This window comes from Vanacampus margaritifer, chromosome 10, assembly GCF_051991255.1.
Source record: "Vanacampus margaritifer isolate UIUO_Vmar chromosome 10, RoL_Vmar_1.0, whole genome shotgun sequence".
NCBI classification, from domain to species: domain Eukaryota; kingdom Metazoa; phylum Chordata; class Actinopteri; order Syngnathiformes; family Syngnathidae; genus Vanacampus; species Vanacampus margaritifer.
This window is the reverse complement of record NC_135441.1, coordinates 3,043,050-3,059,719: the sequence shown is the minus strand read 5'-3', so window position 1 is coordinate 3,059,719 and position 16,670 is coordinate 3,043,050. Positions and strand designations below refer to the sequence as shown.

General features: G+C 39.0%; 1 protein-coding gene across 3 annotated transcripts in view; it reads right to left on the bottom strand.

Annotated features, from left to right (window-relative positions):
• The window catches only part of slc7a11 (solute carrier family 7 member 11), a 58,954-nt gene extending 42,585 nt beyond the window's left edge, over positions 1 to 16,369 (bottom strand). For all 3 annotated transcript variants that reach the window (XM_077578879.1, XM_077578880.1, XM_077578881.1), the window contains exons 1-3: positions 16,049 to 16,369; positions 11,360 to 11,486; positions 4,037 to 4,152 (exon numbers count right to left, since the gene is read on the bottom strand). In XM_077578879.1, the coding sequence (XP_077435005.1) occupies positions 4,037 to 4,152; positions 11,360 to 11,486; positions 16,049 to 16,298 (493 nt within the window). In that variant the 5' untranslated portion in view covers positions 16,299 to 16,369. The remainder of the gene's footprint in view (positions 1 to 4,036; positions 4,153 to 11,359; positions 11,487 to 16,048) is intronic.
• Positions 16,370 to 16,670: the final 301 nt, after the last annotated feature.

The window sequence follows — 16,670 nt, the reverse complement described above, 5'->3', positions numbered from 1 at the left end:
CCCACCTACAAAAATCTGAAGAAAAATTACTTATTGATAAGAATTTTAGCCAAGCGTACTCTGCTCCTTATAACAGTAGACAAAGAGGAGTCTGTATACTCATACATAAGAATTTACTCTTTACTTTAAATAATACAATAACAGACCCAGAGGGCCGATACATTATTATTCAGGTGACTATATTTCATAAAATATATACACTTGGTAATTTATATGCCCCTAATAATGATGATCCGGCCTTTTTCCATGAATTTTTCTCTCAGCTGTTTGATTCAGCAGCGAACTCTACTATTATTATTGGAGGAGACTTTAACACAGTCTTAAATCCAGTAATTGACCGTTCTAATAATACATGTAGGCGATTACAATCTACTAAAGTAATAGGGGAATATATGGATGACTTTGGCCTCGTCGACAGCTGGAGACTTAAAAACCCAAATAAGAAGGAATTTACTTTATTTTCCGCTGTGCACCGGTCTTTTTCAAGAATTTATTATTTTCTTACAAATAACTCTATTGCTGATAAAACTGTTACAAAAATACATCCTATTATTATTAGCGACCATGCACCAGTCTCCCTTTCCCTACAAGTTGATTATACCTTTAAACCACCACCGACATGGCGGTTTAACATCTCACTGCTAAACGACGCAGAGTTTGACAAAATTATAAGAAAAGAATGGGCAGACTTTTTGGAAATAAATGACTCTCCAGACCTATCGCCATCTCTTCTCTGGGAAACTGGAAAAGCAGTAATTAGAGGTAAAATTATATCATATTCATCTTATAAAAAGAAACAGGATCAAAAATCAGAAAAAGACTTGGAAGATAAAATTAAACAACTGACGGATGAGTACGCAATAAACCCAAATAACCAAATATGGACTTACAAAATACAAAAATACAGTTAGACGATATGCTAACTAAAAAGACAGAATTTATAATACAACAATTGAGATATAACAACTTTGAATATAATAACAAATCAGGTAAATTTCTTGCAAACCAACTTCAACGCAATCGGGAAAAATCTCTTATAACGGCTATTAAAGGGACAACTGGTGAATGCACACAATCACCAGAAGAAATTAATCACATTTTTTATAACTATTATCGCAACCTATACTTAGAAACTAACAAGCCTAACCCTGAGCATATTGAGGCATTCCTCAGTAGCTTAAATATATCTCAGTTAACTACTGAATATAAAGACATGTTAGATGCGCCACTTACTATAAACGAGTTGTACAGTGCTCTAGATAGCATGCCTAATGGCAAAGCACCTGGCCCGGATGGTTATCCGGTTATATTTTTTAAGCACTTCTGGTTAATGCTTGCTCCACTATTCTTAAGAGTAGTAACAGAAATTAAAACTAAGGGTTACATACGCCCACACATGAATACAGCAGCAATTAAACTTTTATTAAAGCCAGAAAAAGACCCCACCCTTCCATCAAGTTACCGTCCGATTTCACTAATTAACACTGATATTAAAATTATCACTAAGGCTTTCACATCTAGACTAGAAACAGTAATCTCGACAATTATTCATAGCGACCAAACAGGCTTTATTAAAGATCGGCACTCTACTAATAATATTAGGAGACTCTTTAACCTTATTAGCATGTCACAGCGGCATGATAAAAAGGCAGTTATTATATCATTGGATGCAGAAAAAGCTTTCGACAAAGTTAACTGGTCCTTCCTCTTTGCTGTTTTAAATAAATTTGGCTTTGGGAAATCATTTATCCACTGGGTATCAGTATTATATGATTCTCCAAAAGCTACAGTTACTACTAATGGGATTATATCTCAGAGCTTTACTTTACAGAGAGGCACAAGACAGGGATGCCCACTATCCCCTTTATTATTTACAATATTTATTGAGCCACTTGTATTAGCCATACGCCAGGAAAGAAGGATTCAAGGAATTCACTCTGGGGTAACAGAACATAAAATTAATCTATATGCCGATGACATCTTACTTTATTTAGAAAAGCCGGCTACTTCGCTAGGGGAAGTATTTAACTTAATAACTAAATTCTCACAGTTATCAGATTATTCTATTAACTGGACAAAATCAACACTTCTACCTATTACAGAAAATTCATGGAACCCTGCAAGCCAGGACCCACACTACTCATTTCCTATAGGTAATTTAAAATACTTAGGCATAAAAATCTCACCTAAATTAACTGATTTAATTCATTTAAACTTTTCTCCACTTCTGGATAACATTTATAGTGACTTGGAGCGCTGGAATAATCTTCCTATTTCTCTAATAGGATGAATAGCCACCATTAAAATGAAAGTTTTACCCAAAATAAACTATTTTTTCTCAATGATTCCATTTAAACCTACGGCTAAATGGTTCCAGTTGTTGGACTTAGCCGTGACAAAATTTTACTGGAATAAAAAAACAAGCAAAGATTAGTCTATCTACTCTTCAGAAAAGTAAATCCAAAGGTGGTCTAGAGGCACCAAATTTTATGTACTACTATATAGCTAACCAGCTACAATATATCGTTCTATGGGCACAACCCAACAGAGACACTAACTGTTGGTTGGAACTAGAACAGAAGGATTGTAATAACCTCAGACTTCGAGATTTACTCTTTATTACAACATCGATTAAGCGTCATAATTGTTTTAAAAACCCAATGATTTCCGCCACCGTGACTGCCTGGTGGAAGGCACTAGAATTGACAAAAGCCCAAGTGGAGCCCTGTGGGCTTTCTCCCCTATGGCATAACCCCGACTTTCAACTTAACAACCAACCGTTTCATTTAGGTGTGTGGGAGCAGAAAGGAATTACACATCTCCACCATCTCTTCTCAGATAATATGTTTATATCATATACATCCTTGCTCCAAAAATACAATATAAAAAACGGAATTTTTTTACATTATCTACAAGTTAAAAATATGATAAAGAAAAAAATTCCAACACTTCGGGGTACGCTCCAACCGCCTGTTTTAGCTAAAGATATTAACAAGCTTTCTCCGACAACAACAAAAAAACTTTCAAAAATATATAAGTTACTTTCATATACTGATAAAATGTCTTTACCCATCTCGAAATGGGAGACAGACTTGTCTATAGCACCGGAACCTGACTTTTGGATTCAAGTTTGTGAAAACGCATTTAAAATGACAAAACACAAAAAATTTACAACTTATCCAATATAAAATTATTCACAGAACATACATTACTCAATATATGATGAAGAAAATGTGACTCTCAGACTCCGACATTTGTCTCCAATGCTTACAAAACACTACAGACACTTATGTTCATGCTTTATGGTTCTGTACTCCGGTTATGTATTTCTGGACTAAAGTCTTAGAAAAACTTTCCGCTATTTTGGACTGTAGGATACCTTTATCTCCAAACTTGTGTTTGCTAGGTGACCTAACAACAACTGACTTACCACATAAACAATTTCAATCTACACTTGTAGCCCTTACTATCGCTAAAAAAACAATTCTTGTTAACTGGAAGAATAAACAAATTCTGAATATCGACCAATGGTCTAACCTCCTTATAAATCACATTTTAATGGAAAAAATATCTGCCTCAAATAAAAACCAAATATCAAAATTTATCGAAACATGGTCTACGTATATAGACTTTTTTAACCTAATTCTGGTTACTTAATTCTGTCTGTTAGCGAGAGCCACTACATCGTGATAACTTACATTGATGTTTCTGCATTTGGCAATTTATTATTATATTATATTATTATGGGATTTTTTTTTAATGGCTTTAGGTGAACTGATGAATACACACACGCACGCACGCACATGCACATGCTCACCCACATACAAATATATATATATATATATATATATATATATATATATATATGTATATATATTTAAAAAAAAAGAGAGAAAAAAAACATTTTTATTTAAATAAAAAAAATTAAAAAAAATAAAAACTTCTAATTTTAAAACTTGACATACAGTTTTAGACATATCAAGTGCTGTAATGTTTTAAAAAATAAAATAATAATAATAATAATAATAATACATACTGATGCCAATGGCTGTGGCCAGTTTGACAGCAATAGGTGGAATATCACAGGGCATAAACAAAGGTTCCAGAATGTGCCGCCCAAAAGCCAGACCGATGACTGCCATCCCAGCAGGCCTGTAGAGCACATAAAACATTAACGCATGTACATACAAATACTTTTATGTACATGCTGTAGATTTTCTACATTCTATGTGCAATAATCCATGAGAAAACTAGTAAAAAGAAAAAGAAGAAGAAACAGAAAAAAATAGGAAATATATGAATGTGATGTGAATATGGCAAGCCTTAATCAGGATTTTCACCTGTTTTTCAGATTCACAAATAAATCAGCGATTTTCATGTGTTTATTAATGTTATGAATGCATTTCACATAAATTCTGGGTGTGAGTTGTCGAATATGCGTTTGTGGATCCGTGGCCACGCACATTTATTTTTTAAACAAACATCACACGGTTTCAGGATATTCACACACATTTCCTCACATATTCATGTATTTAAAGTGTGTTCCTCACCTGTCCATGAGGAGGCAGAGTTGCTGTTTCCATTTAACGGGAACGAGCCTTCTCCCATTTCTCATTTATAATTGAAAATTGAAAAACAGAAGATGAGCCTTTATCTGATCTTGTATTATGAGTACTGCTGTCAAACGATAAACAGTTTTTTAACTGATTAATCACAATTTTCCATAATCAATTGTGATTAATCCCTTTTTTCTATTTCCTCTTCTATTTTTTTCTTCAAAGCTTGTAACAGATGTCTACTTGAGTAAAATCTTGGAATTAATGTAAAATCATCAAATGCAAAGTTTAGAATCAAAGACTATTCTGATAGCTTTCTTTGATCTTTGATAAATATAGTATGTCTACTGTAAAATATATCCATCCACAGCAAAACGATCACAATGAACTCAAACGAACAATTCTCAAACAAACTCAAATGAACAATTCTCTGAACTTCTCGCTTACAGATTTAGTACTGAGCACCACACTTGGTTTACGAGGCCCCGTGGAGGTAACTCGAATTTTTCTCTGATATGAATCTCCAAAGGCTTACAACTAATATGCTATTTGAATTTGGCTCTGCAAACTAATTTGCAAATTACTTTAGAGTTCTCCAACAAGCATCAAGCAAATAAATCAGAAAGTAAAACTACCAATAGGCCATTTATTCATCTTCCCGCCAGTGACTCCAAGTTTGGCTGCACACTGAGTTAACTGAGTTAATTCCCCTCCACCCCACTTAAATCAACAGAGATAACACTTTAATTTTGAGCCCTAATTATGAGTTTATTTAACACAAGTCGGGGGGGAAAATACGACCCTAGTTTGTTTCCCTTTAGCTTGTTTTGCCTTCATCCGGAAGACGCTCTTCTACCTCTTTGACCGCTGCTGCTTTAGTGGCGTAGAAGAAGAAAAATTCACAGTGTAAGCCCAAGGGAACCAAATTAGGGTCATATTTTGTTTCCAGATTGATGTTAAATAAAAACACAAGAGATCAGAGAAAAGGGAGACGGCTCTTTCCCGTTAGGTGGAGACAGCAACACTGCCTCCGACGACATGTGAATATCTGAGGATGTTTGTGTGAATATCTTGAAACAGCGTGATGCTTGTCTCAGAAATAAATGCATGTGGCCGCCAATCCACAAAGACATTCGATAACTCACAAGCAGAATTGAGCATTTACAAATGGTAAGTCATCATAAAAAACATTCACAACATTAACAAATATATGTGAAAATCGCAGATATATATATATGAATCTGGAAAAACACGTGAAAATTGCGAATGTTTGTGGACCTCAAAAACAAGTGAAAATTGCAAGTATGACTATAATACTTTGCTGAACGATGCTTTACCCACCAAGCATTTTTTGGTCTAAAATAAGTCTAATAGACGTCTAAATGGTACTTATATGGTCTAATAGACGTCTACATCTAGACCCCTCGTCTATTCTTAGAGGTTTAAATAACCGCTAATAGACGTCTAAAGTTAGACGTTTTCTAGATGTTTATTTTCATACCAATTGTATACGCCTCATCTAATCTTAGACGTTTAAATAATTGCTAAATTTAGACGTTTGCTAGACGTTCACTTATATACCAAATATAAACTCCATTAGACGTTGTATAGATGTCTGTTAAGCATGTATTATTCACAACAAACCAATAATTAAGGAAATTAAATTGTCAAAATTTAATGCTAAATCAGGTTGTCTAAAAAAGGGACCAAATTTAACCTTTGATCCTTACCTTGATGTAGTTCCAGGATGACAATTCATATCACGTGTTTTTTGGAACTTTTAATTAGGTTTCATTAACACTAATGTCATGCTTATTTTACCATTGGATATAAATACATCTCTTGATGTTAACATTAACCAAACTATCCTATACTTAAATCTAAATCAACACATTGTTTTTCAAACATTATCCAACCATCACAAACATTTGAATGTGAAGATATATTTTTCATTTCTTTACACATTTTTAAACATATTGCAATAAAATAAAAATAAATAATCCAAAATTACCAATATAATATAAACATTTGTTTTGTTTTTAAATTAGGGTGGAAAAGTGTCTTAAAGTCTAAACCACAAAAATAGTTGTATGAAATAAATAAAATAGCAGAAGGCGCTGGACGGGGAGCAAAGGGCGGCCCCGCCGGCCCCCACGCGGAGGTCCCGGATAGATGGCCAAACGGGTGCCCAAGTAAAGGTCACGTTGACCTGATGGAGAAAAATGGGTCATGAACTGAGAAGGACTAGAAAAAACAGGGAAATCAAAATCTGAATCAAAATCATCTGAATCAGAGAGGAGATTAACCAAAACCGGGGCGTCTTCGATATCAGACATTTTAGAATCGGTATCTAAAAACAGATAAGGAGGTGACTCATGTGACACACAAGGAGGACTATAGGACACGAGTGAGGGGGGCATAGATGAACGAGAGACAGAGGAAAAAACAGAACCTACACAAAGAGGGAGGTGGTGGTCGGCAGGCTGAGGGCTAGCTGGGCGTCGCCATGTGCTTCGCGCTGGGTCCTTACCTGGTTGTTTTCATTTTGTCATGGGTAAAGTTTTGTGGAGGACCCAAACGCAGGGAAGCAAGGCAAGGAGGCAGAGGTAATGTAAGAAGAAAAAAAAAAGGAATTTAATTAGAGATGGGACGTTTGACACTGAGACTCCGGAGCATGTGTCAGCCGAGTGAGACAGACTGCTCGAAACAATGGATCAAAAGCCCCGATGAAACCTCCGTGATCACGTGCTGATGACGTATGCGGCTTTATGCGCGCTAATGAGATACCGGAAATTACGTAACTGATTCAAACCTTTTGGCACGGTGTCAGCTGTGTGTTTATAAAAATCGAATGAATAACAGGACATCACATTGAACCATAGTACTGGTACAGTGTCAAAATATTGCAACACTTCCATGTGTAACTGATGATCATTAGACAGACACAAATGTAAGACTGAATGTACTGGTGTTATGTTGGAATATAAATCAATCAGGAGAATCACTTTGAAGATTATAGCTGCTATGACTCCAGCTGTCCACCAGATGTCACCGGTACATCTATCTTATGGGGCTTTGAAACTTCGGCTCTTTTTCCAAATCAATCAGCCGAAAGCCTCAAAAGCTTCACAAGGCGTCATTGTAGAGATGGGACGTTTGACACTGAGACTCCGGAGCGTGTGTCAGCCGAGTGAGACAGACTGCTCGAAACAATGTATCAAAAGCCCCGATGAAACCTCCGTGATCACGTGCTGATGACGTATGGGGCTTCATGAGATACCGGAAATTACGTAACTGATTCAATTGTTTTGGAAACACCGAAACAACCACTGCCTCCCCCGTAGTGATGGGATTTTGGGCTCTTTTGGGTGATCCGGTTGATTTGGATCGGCTCAGTGAAAAGAGCCGGCTCTTTTTGGCTCTCAAGCGGCTCTTTAAACTTTAGCTTTTCTTTTAAATATTTACGACAAATTTACGTGAAAAAGAGAGAACGACATATGTAGAGAGGGAGAGGGGGTGAGGGAGACAGTAAGGAAATGACGGAGCCGGCTCTTGAGGGAGGGAGTCGGCTCTCATCGTTCACTTCAACGAGCCGGCTCTTTGCACCGGCTCGTTCGCGAACGACCCATCACTACTCCCCCGCGCCCACAGCCTTTTGAGAGAAAACTGACTTGAGAGAGCTTTAGGATGGAGAATTCCAATGCAAGAAAACGATCTCGTGTTTGGCAACACTTTGACGTTGTGTCACCCACAAAGGTAAGATTTTAATTATTTGGCATAATATTAAATGGTATATTATCAGCATTATCATCATCATTGTAGTGTTGTATTTACTATTGTACAGTTTTGCTAAATGGCTCACCGCAACATTTGCAATAATAAATACTTACAGAAAATGAATTAATATTACTGTATCACTTTTAATAATGTTAAAACTTTAAAGGATTTAAAGGTCGCTGGGAATCTTGGCTGTGTTACCTACATTTAAAAATATCACAGCCTGCAGTATGTCCATGGTAACCATAATAATATCTTGATTGTTTCAGTATTGTATAACAATCAGAGGTGATGTACTTACAGTATACATATATGATATGAAAAGTGGCACTATTGTTATGTTGTAATGAATGTAATGTTATGCTGCTGAAACTAAATTTCCCTATCTATCTTTACTTTGTTTTATTAATCCAGTGCAAAAATGATTATCTGTCATATTTTTCTTTTCTAGATATTTGAAGGACAAACTGCTTCCCCGGACGGAGAAGCCACTACAATATTGGTTTCTCCACAAAACCACATACCCACATCTGTATCCAGTGGCTCTGCAGTACCTCTCAACACCAGCATCTTCAGTCCCCTGTGAGAGGATTTTCTCAAAGGCTGGTGAAATTGTCAGCCAGAGAACAAGCCGCTTGAAGCCGAACACAATAGAGCAAATATTGTTTTTGAATAACAACTTATAAAACAAATAAATATAAAAAGTTGGGCACAAGCACAATTCCCTCATGTAGGTATTTGGTTCACTTTATGTTCACCTTCCATGTGTACCTGATGATCATTAGACAGACACAAATGTAAGACTGAATGTACTGGTGTTATGTTGGAATATAAAATCAGGCTTTGAAGACTATAGCTGGTATGACTCCAGCAGACCACCAGATGTCACCGGTACGATCTATCTCATGGGGCTTTGAAGCTTCGACTCTTTTTCCAAAGCAATCAGCCGAAAGCCTCAAAAGCGTCACAAGGCTTCACTTTCCCATCTCTACTTCATTGTCCCATCTCTAAATTTAATTATACAAAACAAAAGCGAACTCCAAATGGCAAGTGAAACAAAATGTGGGGAGGACAAGGCAAAAAAACTGGCAGCATGACGGAAGGAAAACGACAATGAATCGATGGAGACAGGAGACTAAATACAGATCCACACTAATGACACAACAAGACACACCTGGGGCAAGACATAAGTGGCTGAGGACACTGATTGGTTGACATGAGGAAGGGCAGGATTACACTTAACAAGACCAAGGGAGACACACAAGGAAAAACAGAACCCAAACACTATTTCTGTTGGCTTCCCATGGTCCCTATTGAGTCTTGGTAGCCTGAGGCTAACGCAAGTTAGGTGTGTCAGGAATTCCAACAACTGGTTTATACACGTATTAACAAGTTTATACAACCCTTGGTTGGCTATGCATACAAAGAAATACGTGGAGCTTTTTTTCACCTCAATGCTCTCAATGGTATTTATTATTATATCATCTGACAAATTCACAGCCAGGTTGAAGCTCTATTTGACTGTAACTGTCTCACAATTCTAACAGAACACCTTAAAACCTGAGGTGTCCCAAAAAAATTCCACCGAGTGCCACATCAAGAAACCTTTTTGACATTCATGATCTTAAGTTTATTAAGCATTTGAAAACCAATGGATCAGTGTCGTAACGATGCACTGCCCTACAATGGTATTGGAACACAGATACCAATTCCTTTATTTATTATTGTAGGCTGAAAAACTATGAGCAAATTGTGTTATCATCTAGCACAGGGGTAGGCACACTCGGTTCTCGAGGGCCGCAGTCCTACAGGCTTTGGAGGTTTCCTTCTTCCAGCACAAGCTGATTCCAATGAACAGGGTCGTTACTAGGCTTATGCAGAGCTTGCTGATGAGGTAATCATATATCAGCTGTGTTGGAGACGGGAAACATCCAAAACCTGCAGGACTCCGGGCCTCGAAGACCAAGTTTTCCCACCCCTGATTTAGCATGATATCTTGGGAGTGTGTAACTGTAATCTCATCTTTCAATTCAATTCAATATTTATTTGTCATTGCAAATAACATGGTTATAAACAACAAGATAACATTATGAGCCCCAAATACTGGTATAGTGTGTCTGTAAAGTGCAGAAGTGCATATGGAATGTCTAGCAAACCCAGCAGAAGTAAAATGCATTATTCATACTTGTGCAAGAGTGCTAAAGGCCAGTCCATGGAATGGGGGATGGAGAAATAAACAACAGAGTGGATAGTTGTGTTGGAGCTGCAACAATGCAAGACCTAAACCATTGTTGCAGTGGTGGAATATGAAGATGTATAGGTAGCAGAGAGGGAGGGGGTTGTTCATTTAGCAGCCTCACTGCCTGAGGGTAGAGGCTATGGGCCAGTCTGGTGGTCCTGGCACGGATGGACCTATATCTCTTCCCAGAGGGTAGCAGACGGAAGAGGTGATGTGCAGGGTTTCTGCAACCTTTACAGGTTTTTTTACATGCTTTTGTATACAACTCATCTATAAGTATTATTCCACAAAAAAACGAACACTCTTGAAGCCAGAGTAACGACTAACAATGAGTCTTGAATGCAAACAACAGGACCACGACTTGGTGTTTGCTGTTTAATAAAACTACGGGAGTACAAAACACGTTTAAGTTCCATATCAATATGGTTGAAATTTATTTTAATTGATTTATTGTATAAAACACTATGATAATTGTGATTGACATACACATGGTAAAATACGGGATACCTGGACGGGACCTGCACAATAGCGGACAAAACAATGAGGTTGGCAAAATCCGGGAACCAAGGCTCAAAATCAGGACTGTCTTGGCCAAAACAGGCCATCTAGTCACCCTACCTCACATGCAAGTCAGAGAGGAAATTCGGCCTGCCCTGACCGCACGTCCCTGCACTGAGTATCAAATAACAATCCGATCCGCTTTGGTAACAAATGAAATACTGTAGTAGGTGGGATTAACTTTTTTTTAATTGCAAGTACAAGGTTAGTAAACATAATCAAACATTACCTGATAGCAATGAGATCAGTCCATAGTTTAATAAACGCCACATGTGGTCCAAAAGCCTCCATTAAGTATGTGTAATGTCCACCAGACTTCTTTATGCAAGTTCCCAGTTCAGCGTAGGACAAGGCTCCTAAGAAAGACAAAAGTAACAGATTAGCGAAACCACTTTTTCGTACTGTGCATTTGTTAATTATAGCCATGCATGAACACAAATGAGACATCTTATTAATCTTAAAAAGGTATGAAGCCTTATTTTCATGTAGTATGGAGTAGACCAGACCTGGGCATGATACAGACTGTATCCAGCCTTTCCGCATAACTTTTCAAAGCGGTACTACTTTAGTTTTGAAAATGTCTCTCAAAGGGTTAGCATATACATTTAATGCAAGGGTTGTATAGTGTCTTCATGTATGTGCACGTGTGTGAGTGGGACAAGCAAGTACATGCAAGAAGAAGTGTATGCGAAAGCGACGGCTTTCTGCAACAAGAGAGGGATTTGGATAATCATTTGGGAGCCATTAAACAGCTAACAGCTAATATGAATTAGCGGTTGGTGTTCAAAATGTCTGCACACTTTAAAAATGTAGAAAAATTAATGTACACTGTACACATGTAGTTATATACTGGCGAGCCTGTTTGTGTGACCAGTTCCAGTTTCTCATGTAGCTCCTTAGGAATATTATTTACCCACTACTGGAGTTGACCAAATATTCAGCAGACATTGGTTATGGCCCTTATGTACACAATCAACTAACATAACTGTCCATCCATTATCCACCGCTTATCAGGGTGTCTTCTCGTCCAGTCCAGTCATGGCAACCAGTCTCCTCTCGTCCAGTCCAGTCATGGCGACCAGTCTCCTCTCGCCCAGTCCAGTCATGGTGACCAGTCTCTCCTTGTCCAGTCTTGGCGACCAGTCTCATCCCGCCCTGCCCCAGTCTTGGCGACCAGTCTCTTCTCGCCCTGCCCCAGTCTAGTCTAGTCACGTCACGTCCAGTCCTCGTCCACTCACATAACTCTCCATTCTTGTCTCCCTCCTGTTTCTCCCCACGTTTGGGTCCACCCTCTCCCACGCACACCCAATCATGACAATAATAAATGTAACAAATAACAGCAAGCTATAACAATACAATAGAATAGAGTAAAATAAATAACAGATAGAAAAGTATACAAGGCTAAAAATAAGATGTTATATAGGTTAAATGAAAATAAAAGAGTAAGATATACAGATTAATAAAAAAAATATATATATAAATAAAAAATAACAAAATAAAAAAGTTGTAATCAATTAAATTAAAGTTAAAAAAGTGGATCTTGAGTCTACCTTTTTAAAAATATTGACATTCTCTGCGGCTCTGACGCTCTCCGGCAGGCTATTCCACCGACTAGGGCCGTAAACTTGGAACGACGCCTCGTCATCCCAAAAAGTTACCAGGCCAGCTAAGAGACACATAGTCTTGAGTCGTCCCTGGGACCTCCTGCCGGTGGGACATGCCCGGAACACCTCTCCAGGGTGGCGTCCAGGAGGCATCCGAATCAGATGCCCAAGTGACCTCAACTGGCTCCTCTCCACGCGGGCGGAGTAGCAGCTCGACTCTTGAGTCCCTCCCGGATGACCGAACTGCTCACCCTATCGCTAATGCTACATTTAGACCAAACCGAAAATATTGCGACGCTACGCTGGTCTCATGCATGTTTGGTCGCGGGGTTCTCAATGGAATTTGTTTTGCTCAGCGCTGCAACGGAGGAAGAGGAGGGATTTTCGCTTCGGTAGATGGTGCTAACTTTAGTGTAGCATTGCTAGCTTGCTTCACACTTCGACAATTAAACAAACAAAATCACCAGATAAGCCAACCTCCACGCTTCTTCCTCCAAGCAATCTCCTTTTTAGCCCGGTCCCAGTACACGTAGCTCGTCGTGTTGCACAGCTCCGGGTGCCTGCAAACCGCGACGATCAAGCTATCCTCCATTGCTATGCTACACGTTCTGCACACAACCGCTTCCTGTGTTTTGCCGGTGACGTGGACTATCTCAACACCGATAGGCTTTTGCTGACGCAATGGCGCTCTAAGTTTAATTCAGTAAACGCCGGTGAAATGGGCGAAGTAGCGAAATGCTTGCCGGAAACGTCCCAAACACGCCGCCCGGCACGCCATCGCGCCCCCTTCCCCCGCGCAAAGTCCATTGACTACAAAACCGCCGGAAACGCCTCCCTGACTCTTGGTCTGAACGGAATATAAGGGAGAGCACGGACGCCCTGCTGAGGAAACTCATTTCGGCCGCTTATATTCGAGGTCTTGTTCTTTCGGTCACGACCCTCAGCTCAGGTGAGGGTAGGAACATAGACCGACAGGAAAATCTAGAGCTTCACCTTTCGGATCAGCTCCTTCCTTACCACAATAATTACCGGCTGTCGATCTCCTGCTCCATCCTGCCCTCACTCGTGAACAAGACCCAAGATACTTGAACTCCTCCACTTGGGGCAGGATCTCATCCCCATTCCGGAGAGGGCACTCCACCCTTTTCCGACTGAGGGCCATGGTTTCGAATTTGGAGGTGCTGATTTTCATCCCAACCAATTCACACTCGGCTGCGAACCGCTCCAGTGAGAGTTGGAAATAACAGCTTGATGAAATCAACAGCACCACATCATCTGCAAAAAGCAGAGATGCAATGCTGAGGCCACCAAACTGGACCCCCTCAACGCCACTGCTGTGCCTAGAAATTCTGTCCATAATGTTTATAGGGCAACCTTGGCGGAGTCCAACCCTCACTGGAAACAAATCCGACTTACTGACGGCGATGCGGAACAAACTCTCTGACACCGGTCGCACAGGGACCGAACCGTACTCCCAGAGTACCCCCCACAGGACTCCCTGAGGGACACGGCCTTCTCCAAGTCCACAAAACACATGTAGATTGGTTGGGCAAACTCCCATGTACTCTCGAGGACCCTGCCGAGGTTGTAGAGCTGGTCCACTGATTCACAGCCTGGACGAAAATCGCACTGCTCCTCCTGAATCCGATATTCAACTTCCCGACGGACCCTCCTCTCCAGCACCCCGCAATAGACCTAACATTTTTGACCATGTATAATTAGGCATTTATTTAAAAAATAAAAAAAACACGTCTGATAATTCATTTATTAAATAAATAAAAATACCATGTATAGTACAGCTTTTATTTTATTTTTAAATAAATGACCATGTATAGAAAATGCCAGTGTATATAGTAAGGTGGGTTGCTTTTTTCTTAAAAAAAAAATAAAAAAATACCATGTATAGTAAGGCTAATTTTGTTGTTGTAAATGACCATGCATAGTAAGGTGTTTTTGTTGTGTTTTTTAAACCAGGAGTTTCAAACACATATTAGCTCAGGGGCCACATGGAGGAGAATATTTTACCAAGTAGGCCAGACCAGTAGGTAAAATCATGGTATTTATGCATAGATGTGCAGAGCAGCCCTAAATAACGGGGCTCAACTGTAAATTTATTGTTCCAAAAGATAACAGGAATGCAAATGGGATGCGGCAACACTTGGCCCATATAAGTTCCGTAACTGTTTTGCATATCTGTTGTTACCAGAATGCATTGTGTGGCGCAGTTAATAAGCATCTTTCTTTCCAGTGAGTGACGTCATGTATCCAAAGAATATACAGTACATTCAATGAGATGCATTCTTTGGTAAGTTTTAAAGTTTCCAAATGAATAATAGTTTTAAACTACAGGCAATATGACAGTACAGAGGAGGATTTTGTCACCAATATATTGTATTTAAACTGTGCATGTCGGCTAGGCTGGCGTTATGAAATGTAACGTTATCCTAACGTTAGCAATTTAGCCCTAACTAGCTGGTTTAGGATCATGTAGGGAACCTGCGTAATTGTTAGTTTTCAGTAATTGTATAATTAACCCAGTTTGCAAAGACTTTTATGCCAGACTGTAATGTTAGATTAATGAAACCATAGTAAATGCCCAGACCAGAGATTATTTCAGTGTCTATGAAGCTTTTTATTATTATTATTATTATTATTAAATAACATTTGCATTATACCCACTTCTTCAGTACCAATACACCACTGGCGACAAGCATAGAAATGTATATTCACCTCATCAAATTATTACATATAAGAATATACATGTATGATATAAGGGTGGGACAAAAAAACGATTTGACCGGCTTTCGTTCGTCAAGGAGAGTCATAAGGACCGTATCGGTAGCATACTCCTCAATTGATACAAAATCCGCCGGGAATCCTTAGATACATTGCTTGTAAAGCTGTGGACCGGATATTGTGTAGCTATGAATCGGTTGCGTGTGTGAGGCAGCAAAGTAGCACTCATTCGCACACAGTGTGCGTGTCACAGCAAGTGACAACATGCAACTGGCGACAACAGCAACCTGGCCGTTTAGAAAAAAAAAAATTCTGATACGGATCTAGGAGCACATTTGAAAGTGACCCAGGTCGCATATAAAAGAATCGGAGCCATTCAGAGTGACATAAAAAAAAGTCAGATACAAGTGTCATTTGGGCATTTGCCTGCAGTGTGAACGTAGCCTATAACCTGAAGCTTTTTTTTTTTTTCATTGCTGACTCTGTATGAGCACATTTGGCAACTGGTCAGCTCATCACAAGTTAATGTTTGCTCCTACCACGAAATATGGAAACAATTGGTGATGCAACAAACTCACCAAACAGTGAAAGCACACCACAAACAATCCACACAATGAGAGACATTCCAACACTGCCTGAGTGTTTCAAGATTGCTTTTGGAGAGATGAAGATCCCGGCTCCAATAATGGTTCCGACAATGACTGAAATCCCAGAAAGCAATGTCACCTTCTTCCCCAGTTCCACCTTTTTGTCTTTCTCCCCCATGGGTTTGCTAGGAAGCATTTTATGTCCATTGGCATCTGCTCCTATATATGACTTTCTATTCATATTTCAATTCCAAAGATACGTTTTTGTTTAGAAATAGTTACTGTAAAAAGTTTAAGTCTGAGCTAATCTGCCTTTGCGACCATGCTGTTACAAAACTGCAAATAAATTCCATTGTGGGTGGGGGGTGGTTCTTCCCTTCAGCTCTCTCTCTTTCTTTTTACCTTCCTTATTCCGGTACCGTATTGTTATTCATGCCAACTTGCTGTGTGGCCTCTTTACTACTTCAACTTTATTAACATGTCAAATTCTTCCTTGTGTGTTCATGTTTTCATTCCATCCTGTTTTCATGCCTCTTTTAAATATTTTGTCATCCTTAGAAGCTGCCCCAAAAACAAGCAGTGTTTTGTCAAATAGGTGGAATTACAATTGGAA